The sequence below is a fragment of the Charadrius vociferus genome, unplaced genomic scaffold, assembly GCF_000708025.1.
Source record: "Charadrius vociferus isolate BGI_N301 unplaced genomic scaffold, ASM70802v2 scaffold3, whole genome shotgun sequence".
Taxonomy (NCBI): Eukaryota; Metazoa; Chordata; class Aves; order Charadriiformes; family Charadriidae; genus Charadrius; species Charadrius vociferus.
In genome coordinates, this window is record NW_009647748.1 from 616,852 (window position 1) to 627,521 (window position 10,670).

General features: G+C 43.5%; 1 protein-coding gene across 1 annotated transcript; it reads right to left on the reverse strand.

The window, feature by feature from the left end:
* Window positions 1-2,093: 2,093 nt before the first annotated feature.
* On the reverse strand, window positions 2,094-6,176 carry GRPEL2 (GrpE-like 2, mitochondrial (E. coli)). The gene is made up of 4 exons (XM_009882082.1): window positions 6,164-6,176; window positions 5,242-5,285; window positions 4,276-4,357; window positions 2,094-2,446 (listed from the first exon to the last, which is right to left on the reverse strand). Exons 1-4 carry the CDS (start codon window positions 6,174-6,176, stop codon window positions 2,094-2,096), a joined length of 492 nt encoding a protein of 163 aa, XP_009880384.1.
* Window positions 6,177-10,670: the final 4,494 nt, after the last annotated feature.

A 10,670-nucleotide genomic window follows, 5' to 3' on the forward strand; every position in this document is an offset into this window, starting at 1 on the left:
AGAACAGGCTGCAGACAGTCTTGAGGCAGAACAGCAAGACTTGCATCGCCACACTTCATAATTTACCTGTTCTTTGTCTTGAGTAACAGCATAACCTGGTGACCCAGTCAGCGTGCAGACCAGCAAAACAATGAATAGAAGTCCTGTATATCTCCGAATCGTCCAGCGTGACAAAACAAGAGCACTGAACAAGAGGTATGTCCAAAGCGATCTAATGCTGCCATGAAGCACTGTTTCAGGGCTGAAATCTCAAACACCTGCCTGAAAACCTAACTACGCAGAAAAACGTACTTCAAAAAGAATCCACTACCAAGTCACCCCCATACAGCCGTCACTAAAGCAGCTTGCATGGAGCATATTAGAAACGTGCGTCTTCCTTAAATTTCTGGAATGACAACCAACTAGCTGCACATAGTCTCCCCAGATGAAAGACTGTCGATAGCTGCTAATTGAAGGCTGCAGTAATCTTGAAGTCCACCACAAAAGGATTATGCAACTGAAGCCTGCAAAGGAATGGGAGAAGAATAAGCTTTCTTCCAAACCAGGGATGGCATCCACTGTAAGTAAAGAGCTTTTGGAAGTGGATTGCAAATAATTGTCAGTCCACAGATCCAGTTCCAGAAAGCAGAAAGGCAGGAATTAACAAAACAGCAAGAAACAATCTGAAAAGAACCACTCCTGCCTTGGTTTTGTGTAGTGCCATACATAGGCTGGTTTATATAAGTCTTCTGTCATTATACTGCTTTGCTGCTCTGTAAAGGGTTAAATTCTGATCTTGCTCGTGACTGCATCCTTTCAGCTGAGATAAATGGACTCCCAGGCAAAAGGACCACTGGGAAATACATATGCCATGCTGAGACAACAACATGCCTCCAACTAAGAGGACAACTTGAGGTCAGCTTTCACTTCCTCAGCCTTCTGCTTCTCTTGCTTTCTTGTCACCGCTGCTAAAATTGGTTCAAGGGCACTTGAGACTTTCAGTAGAAAAGATTTTTCTCCTTGTGTCAAAACCCAGAAGGTTTATTATTTACTATGACCACACAAAAGCAGAATCTGAAATGTGAACTGGAAGTTCGTGCTATCCGAGTACCATTATTGGAGAGCTGAGAAAATAAAACAGTCCAGATTTCCTGCTTAAGGGCACATCTCCATTTTGCCAGCAGCTGCAACAAAGAGCATGTAGTTTATCATGCTTGAAAGCTGCACAAATACCCATCAGGGAAGAGATATTTCTCTCCTCTAAAATATACTTTTTTGGCTGGAGAAAGAGAGATTTGAGAACAGTTTTCTGGCTCCACCAGGAACTGCTATTCCATGTTTTACCTTTAGGAACAAGGAGCCAAGCTGAAGTTTTACCTGGAGAACAAATATTAACACATTAAAGTCTGACCTAACAAATGAATTCTCTTTAAAATCTGATCCCTATTCAACTGTAGTATGACAGAGATTTCATTACTTTGGGATTGTTTTCCTGAAGTGACAAGAGAAAAAGCTGCCCCTAAATGTCATTTCAAGTGATCATCTTCATCCCCACCTGAGGGGTTTGGGGACAACGGAAGACACCAATACTCAGCCTTTTGGGCTTTTCTTCTTCCGAGTGCTTTGCAAAGAAAAAGCCTCACCACATCCCTGTGAGGTAGGTCAGTAAGTATTATTATATTCCCTTAATACAGATATGGAAACTGAGGCAGAGAAGTTACTTTCCTGAAGGCCACTGCAGGAGTCTGTCTCAGAGATGGAACCGGGAGACAAGATTCCTTAGCAATCAGAGAATTTCCCTTTCTCTCCTGTATCTCCCCTCTTCCCCATACAAGTCTTAATGGAGAAATGAGCAACGGAGAAAGGGGCTACAGTGCCATGTTTCTGACAAATAGCAGGACTCCTAGTACTACTCCACATACACACAGAAAGGAAGATTAAATATACAAGTACCTTAGAATTAATGGCAAAATGACTGCACACATTATAAAGAAGCCAACATACAATACAAACCTAGCTTAATAAATAAGTAAAGACATGCAGCTGCAGTTGTGACTGAGTGCTGAGGGGTCCTCAGCTCAGTAAGGTCCCAGATGCCGATGGGTAAGCCCACGTCATTCCTGTGACTCTACTGCCACACCGACGAGCGCGTGTCTGATAGTGCGACCGTGGAGTTTATAGCCATCCTGAGTCACCAGTGCTATCGTGCCCGGCTGCATTCCCTCGGCTGGTACATGGCAGACTATTTCATGGTCATATGGGTCATATTTGCCACCAACAGGGTTCATCTTCTGAAGGCCATGTTTGGCAAATACACTTTGCAATTTGGCCTCTATGAGAGAGAGGCCTTCATAGATTTTCTTCAGGGTTGGACTTGGATTACTAGGCTCCACTTCTGCGGCACTCTCGGCAGTCTTCTCCAAGATATCTGCTACCTCCACAAGGTCCCTGCAGAAACTCTGGATCCCTACAGGGACAAAGCAGCAAGAAGTGAATGAAGGGCAGTTTATAGAACATACAGAGCTACGGTACCAATGACAGGCACAAAGTCACAGCAGTTTGAAAACACCTTTAAAGCTGCTAATTGATTTGAACCGTTACTTTAGTGAGAGCAGACAGTGTCTTCCACATCCTGCAGCCAAAGCTTTATCATTACATGGGTAGTAACCCAAAGACTCCCCAAATCAAGGTACATGCAGGAACGGTACATCTATACACATCAACATATATAATATAGTTATATATATATACACACAATATAGTATACATTACATATATTGCATAGATAAAATATATATATTTTTATATATATATAGTGTGTATATATATACACAATATAGTATACCTGACAAAGCAGAGCATTAGCATTTAATTTCAGAAAGTTCTTGCAACCGAGAGGTGCCATTTAGGACACTGTTCCACACCCTCTCATACAGTCCCACAGACATAAATGCTTTTGCCAAGCAACTCACACAAATGCCCGTGCACATGGAGAACAAAAACAATGGGGGGAAGCAAAAATAATACATGACCATTGAAAAGTATATCCACAAATTTATTCATAACTTAAAACTAGTGCGAAGGGACTAGACAAAGTGGTCCTTGGGTCATTTGTGAAAAAGTCATGCAGTCTTTTTCATTAGAAAAATGGGTTTAGATTGTATACATTTCCTAGAAGTGGTGTACTACACTGTGCAGAAATTTCAGGAAAATCAGGCTCCCTCAGATATATAGATGCAATAAGTAACTTAGTGGAAAGACACATTAGGAAAAAAGAGAAAGAGAAACAATACTTTGGTGATGTCTATACCTGTACATACATGTTTAAACAAGCACAGAACAAAGCAGCATGAAGGAGAAACAACAAAGGAGCAGACAGAAGCAGACTGATTACCAGCCATTTCCTCTTGCACCAGAGCCTGTTTTAATGCTCTACAGACCCCCGTGCCTCACTCTATGAGCAACTTCTAATAAAGAACCTAATTTTTCTTCAAATCTGAAGCATAATGCATCTAAAATTCAAAGAGCTAGAGAGAAAAAAAAAAAACCAACCTCAAAATCAACGGTGCTGATTATCCCAAAACTCAACAGCCATTTTATAGCACAATGGGTAGACTGGTAAAAAAATACAGCAGCTCTAATTTCAAAGCTCCTGGAATTAGCTAACAAAAAACCTCCTGAGATTCATGCTTTAAGGAGAATAACAGTTCCTTATTCTCAGAGACAGTGCTGGCAGAGTGCAACAATTAAATAGCAGTTTCTTCTCCCTTCACCTGCCTCTGTTGCCAAAGCTACAAATCCAGCTGACTTCATTGATGCTAAAATATTTATTATAGAAGTTTTAAAGAACATCTGATATAGGAACTGACAGCCTTTGTCCCAGGCAGCACCTACCTCCTGAAAGCTAGAGCAGAAGAGAAGAGGCTGTTAGTATACCAAAGGAGATCACAACCCGATGACACAGCTAAGAATATGAAATACACTCTGCCAGAGCCGATTCTCAGGATACAGAAGAACCTGTAATTTCAACCAAGTCAGTAGAACTACATTCAATTGCACTGGGCCTGTTTTATTTAAAAAAAAAATAATTTAAAAATGACAAAACTGTCACTGAGACAAACCTGATCAGACACAGCTGGACATACAGAAAAAATAGCGAGTAAGCCCAGACACCAACAGTCCAGGCCAAACAATGAACGAGGGCAGGACGGGGGGAGAGAAAAGCTGTTGATCAGCATTTTATGTTCAGGCAGGCAGGCCACCGCAGTAAACACAGCTTTGCCTCACTTTGCTTACCAAAGAGCTTAGCATCTTCCACAAACTTCTGCGTTCTCCTCCTGACATTCTCAGAATCTGCCAAAGCTTTCCGGTATCGCTCCTGTAACCACAATAGCAAGGGGAGACATCAAACAAAGAGGTAAAACCCATTTCCTGACAAGTTGGCAATCCCTTAGAAATGATTTAAAAAGTGCTCGTTTCACATCAGAAAGTCGTTATGGGCTCCTGCATTTTCATTACATGCAAACCCAAATCCCTCCCCACTGATTAATCAGCACAACTGCAACTCCCTCAAAAGACCAAGCGAAGGCCAGAAGCATTCAGGGCACAGCTCAATTAAACGCCGAATTGTCAGGCTGCTGCTTTTTGCATGACTCACTGAGGCTACCACGACACTCCTTTCTCCAGCAGGCAAACTGGTGGTCTCAGCAACAGATCTGCAACCCTCTGATTTATCACTTGGTGCAGTAGTACTCTCAGGGCCATTATCTCCAGAATTGCCTGCCTGGTGCTGTGGTGTTTAATCCTCTCCTTAGTCACACCTCTTCTTCAAAGCCCCTATAACATGATCCCTAGCCCTTCTACCACGCCACTGTCACTAAAGAGGACTTTCCCTCTCAGACAATCTGGATCCCACAAGACACAATATGCAATGTTAATCAGGACGACGCTACTGCCATTCCCTCTGTACAATGCTGCGAAGAACTGACCAGACCATCTCCAACACGCAGTTTTGCTCGCCAGGATCATACTATCAGTGTCTTGCTCCTAGGTACTACTGACAGATGGTGTTTCTGGGGAAGGAAGACTGTACTTTCACAGTGCACCCTCTCACACTTAGAGCATAGCTGCTTTAAAGGCTGCCATAGCACAGCGGCATCGTGTGTGTGTTATACAGCTTACAGAAAATGCTGGGGCTGAAAGACAGACCAAGTCAAGGGGACTGAACGAAAGACATCATGATGCCACCAGCAGCATACTCACAGTTAAATCCCGGACTTGTTCTTCCAACTTGATGGCTTTGTGCTCTAAGGCACAATCAGAAAGAGGATGCTTGGGCTCATCACGGGGATCTTCTGGGCCACACTCATCTCCTGTACTTCTTTGTTGAGCTGCAGTGCTGAAAACACATGGGGACCCCCTGAAATACAAACTAGCGACAAAGAAGGAAAGTTAAGTAACAGAGTCAAAAAGAAGAACTTTAATTTAGTGTCATTACTAAAAGCAGGCTCTCTTAAAAAAGGTACATAGGATTCTAGATAAAATTGTAGTTCATTTCAGGAAATATGGACAACTAGCACAGAAACACAGAGAAACAGATGTTTGGAAACATTCTTTTATTTTAGACTCACATGTCACTACAGAGGCTGTATACTGCTTCTTTGACACACCTTGAAAAGAGTCACATTTTCATAGGAAAACAACTTGCAGGTTGCATTTTTGCTGACCTCCCAGTACAGGTGGTCAATACTGGATGACAAACTTCATAAACATTTTTGCAAGGTAGTCTTGAAAAGGAGGCAAGTGGCATAAAGCTGTTTTTACAGTTATTAAAAAAAATCCCAAACATCCTGCGCAAAATTCAGTAAGATCTGCAAACCCATGTCACTTAATAAGATACGCAGGCAGAGCCCAGCCTGCTACCTAAGATGGTACAGTGAGACCGCACCAGTGGAATGGCTGTGGATTTATGTGCAGCAGTTCAACAAGCAAGGAAAGACATACACATCTCAAATTGCTGGCTAACAGAGGATCCAATCCTCTGATGCTCTGACCCATTTGTTCTCTTGGGTGCAAACAGACATACTACTTGGTGTATTCAGTTTTCCTCCTATGGAGTGAAAAGGAGGAGAGTTTGAAGCTTTTGCCAATCAGTTCTTACAAAGTAGCAACTGCTAGAGCGTACCTTGTGCTTTCATGTCCACTGCACAAAGAATAGTTAAGAAACCAAAGAGAACTGTCAGAGACATGACCAAGGTGTGCGATGCCCAAATATTCTGAGGCCTTCCACCAGGACCTTCACAGCTCCATTAGCTGTGCTTGGAAAAGGGACTGAACATGCCAGCTGAAAATTGTCCCTAATATCCCAACAGTTCTAAATGCTTCAACTGCTTTTACCTCTACCGGCAATGAAAGAATCCCAAAGGTAAAAAGGAAAACAAAACAAGCCCAAACCTCCAGTGCTGAAGCCTACCTTGTTTCCAATGACTTTCGCATCCTAAGTACTCTTTTCAACTAAAAAGCACGCTTGTCAGTGGTTTGCGTTGGTACAGCAGGTGGAGCTCACTCAGGAGACGACTCCACAACTTGCACATGAAATGATGAAACAACCAAAGACTCAGATAATTGGATTGAGCTCTATAAACACCGCCTAGGTGCTTAGCAGCCTATTCTATACTGTAACAATCTCACAGGTTTCCCAAAGACTAGATAATAGAGGTCTGACTGAAAACAGTTTGGTCAAAAGATGATCAAAACCATCATGCTAGACACTCTGAAAAATAAATAAAATATTTTTCCACTTCACTCTGGTCTTTTCCAGAAAACCCTTTACCTGCAGTAACAGTGCTGTCACTCCAAGAGCGAAACGAAGCGTTTTCACTCCCCCTCCTACACCACCTGCTTTTACAAACCGACCTAGACAGGACTCATTCCTGCAGCACAAGGCCAACGCCTCAGCCCACCTCCCTCTCACACCTTACACCAGGAACAGAGTCTGCAGAATAAAGTTCAATTTACTTCCAAACCATCTCCATTCAAGAAATGTTTTAGTATACACTTAACAAGGAAGGGTGTGTCCTTTTTTGGGAACACTTGGGCTCTTCCTCTGAGCAGGGCTTTCAACATCCCCTTTGATAGAGGGGCTTTGCATATACTAAGTGCACATCTACCAAGTAAAATGCAGCATGGCATGGAAATCACTGCACTGGCACAGACTCAAACTTCTGTGTTTATACAGCACAATTCAACACTGCACAGAGATGCTAATTTAGGCCCCAGAATCGATACAGCTGAGTTCATGTTACCAGGCCTGCACCATTAAGCTTTCTTACGTTTCAGCAAGGCTATATTGCTCGGGTACAATGTTGGAGAAGTGCACAGCTTTTGTTTCTGGGTCTATCAAATTGGTCATGAGACCTAAGTGCTGTTCAGCAATCCAGCTAAGCTGAGCTTACAGTGGTAACTGGGACAGGTTTGCCCCCCTTATTCCATTACTGGAGCTGTGTAGAATGTAGGTTCAGGGAGTTAAACCAGCTGAAAACTAACCCTACAAAATAAAAAGATTTTTCTGTGTCCCTGAATAGGTTTGCTGACAGATCAGATGAGCACAAGTGCCAGTACAAAAGAGAAGACAAACAAGTGAAGCCTGGTGAGATGTGGGAGGGAGAATATGTGAAAGGGAAGAGGTGTCCCCATTTGGGTGGCAGCCAGGGCTTAGACTGGTTCAGCTCTATGACCAAAGCACAGTTTAAGAGATTTGTATCTGCCCAAAGACCACCAAGCATCTTCTATCACTCCCTGCTTAGCAGCCCAGATGTTCCCTCATTTTATCTTTAATACAAGGTTGCAAAACATCCCACAACACTAATGACAAATTTCCTTTTCCCACCTAATGACATTTGCATATGCAATTTTTTTATTAAGTGAGTACTTAGAACATGATCTGTGTGTCAAACTGCTCCTTTTCAACACATTACACTCCAAACACAAGTCTGAAAGTGCTCCTTCAAGTGTACCCTTGCTCTAAAATAGGACATTCCTTGCACTAATCTTTAACGAACCAGGTGAGGGGTTGTCACTAGGATCTTTTCAAAAAGCTCTCCTGCCACTGTAGTTCTGAGTTCCAGGAATGCCAACACAGAAGAAAACACCACATTTTAACCCTGGCTGCAGAGATATCTGTTTGGGGTACAAGACACCAGCTTGAATGATTTTTAAGATACTCGTTATATTCATGTTGTTGACTGATTAACATCGCACTTTTTCACCGAAAAAGTTATAGAAATTAGACCATACCAGAGGTGAAGACAGAGGACCCCTTCAGCAAGCCTTCAGAATCAATCCATGAAGCTTTAAACAACTGCAAAGCTTCCTTTGTCAATAAAAGGTGTGTCCATATAAGCACCAACTACAAGCTTTGTCCATTATCATCTCACATTTCATTTAAAGAGTTGCAGGGATGGAAATTAGCCATGTTACAGATGAACCCAAGAACCTGAAATACAGCTGAGAAAGCAGCCTTGCTAGGCACCTCACAGGTTAGACTCCTGTGTCTTAACAAAGCTAAACAAATGACTTAACTCTTTTGCATCCAAGAAGCAAAGGTTAGTGAGTTACTTCCCCCTGACAGCGATTTACACTACACAAATGGGTGTGTTTTGGTGTGTAGGAGGAGAGAGGCATGAATGAGCTGGTGCCTCAGCTACAGGGACCTGCCTACGTGAAGCAGAGAGCTGCCTGCATGGACTCCTTTCTCCAGCTTGTGAAACCAAGTCACAGAACACTCCCCCGTGCAGTGAAATGCCCCGGGTATCACGTGCTGTTCGGACAAGCCTGCCTTAAAAGTTGTAGGCAAGAAACAAAAACCACAGACTGACTCCAAAGGGAATTCTTAAGAAGGACTATTATGCAGAATTGAAAATGCCACTCAATTTACTTCTTTCTCGGGGATGAAAGAAATACCCCACTAAAAAGGGCAAGTGCTATTTACAGTCTGGTCACTGCACTGTGCTCCATCTTCTAAACAGTTGTGATCACAGCTGCCCCCAAAATAGGCAGAAATCCCACTGGAGGAAGTTGACACATCCTAAAGCGACAGACACGTGGAAGTCCCAGAGCATGTGAAGGGATTATACAACTCAGCTGGTCATACAAAAAGATTTATTAACTGATGTCACAGAAAGCCAAATAGATAGATGTAGCAGAGAAGTTGATGGTAGCCATATGGTTTATGACAGTTGCCCTTAAAGATTAGAATTTAAATGAAGAGAACAGATCCCTCTGCTCAGAGCAATAGTATCATCTCTTTTTCTGGAGCACAGGCATGATACCTGACCATTACAAACTGACTCTGTCGTGCTCCCTCTGAACACAAGGGTCTTACCCCATATCTCCTTAAACACTTCCCCCTCCTCCTCCTAAATCAGCATGACAAAGCATGCAAGTACTGGGATACACCTAAACATCTGCATCAGTGTTTTAGCTCTGATGAGCCTGCTTTGGAAGGAAATCTCCCAATTACTGCGCTCTGTTTCATCAGGGAGCGATACCAGAGATGAACATTATGTGGATTCCTCTTCTATGAAACTGCAGAACAAGCTTGTGCAGCACACCTTAACGTGGGATGGCCATAAATGGGCAGTAGGCTCCCAGACTACAGCGAGTCTGGGGTAAGAAGCCCCCGAGATGTGTACAGCACAGGTGTCCAGGCACCACCACCCACCACTTTGCTGCATGGAGCCACTCCTCACGGCTGCGACACAGGCATGGCCACAGAGAACTTGCGTACAAAGAGGAGTTTCACAGCGATGGAGGATCTAGCGATCCTCCACGAAGGAAGGATGCTCAGCTCCCGTCAGTCCAAGTCACCTGTTTCAAACGTGGTGCACATTTTGAGAGGGGCAAAGCAGTTTTCACATGTATAAAAGAGAAAGGACTTTCAGACGTGCATCTTGCCATATAGTCCCAAACACAGATGCTTCTATTATGTGCTGCAGAATTATTGTCTGTTGGGTAGGGTTTATTTTCAGAAAAAAAAAATCTCTATCTCTAGCATGCGTTTTGATTTTTTTTTTTCTTTTTACCTGCCCACTTTTCACTTGAATAACCAAAGCACCTGTCAGGGATTTCACTTTTATAAGCCATACTCCACAATATCCACAAATGTGACTGGACACTGTTTTCCTGTCTAAATATTGACACAATTAAAGGGACCCTCTTCCCTTGGCCATCCAAAACACGCTAAATGTACAGGCGCTGCATCATTACCAAAAATCAAACCAGAGGGACACACTAAACATGTAGTTCGTGACTAAATGGCTCAGATGGGCGAGACGCAGAAATCACCTGTGGATACGCGCAACGGCGGGAAACAACCTCCCAACGTCACCGCAGAAACGCTTTCCCCTGAAAATTAAAACCAATTTTTATTTTTATTTTTTTTTTCCCCCCTCAGAACGCCGCTTTCCCCGGGCAAGAGCTTGCTTAGGGAGGGCCTATTTTTTGTTCCAGGCCTTCTCGAGGAGCTAAAGGCCGGCGGCGTGTCCCTCACGAGGGGTAAAGCGGAGACCCCCGGTAAGGGGGCGGGAGGATGACAACCTCCGGAGGAGGATGGCGACTTTAGGGGGGGAGGTGGCGACCTTCCAGTAGAGCCCCACGCCGGCACACACCGCCCCGGGCCCGGCGACGAGGCC

Bases quoted from the DNA above. Each gene is read 5' to 3' on its own strand.
- GRPEL2 (XM_009882082.1), bottom strand. The intron at 4,358-5,241 runs GTGAGTATGCTG...TTGTGGTTACAG, and splicing joins AACAAGTCCGGGATTTAACT to GAGCGATACCGGAAAGCTTT. The intron at 2,447-4,275 runs GTAAGCAAAGTG...TTGTCCCTGTAG, and splicing joins GGAAGATGCTAAGCTCTTTG to GGATCCAGAGTTTCTGCAGG.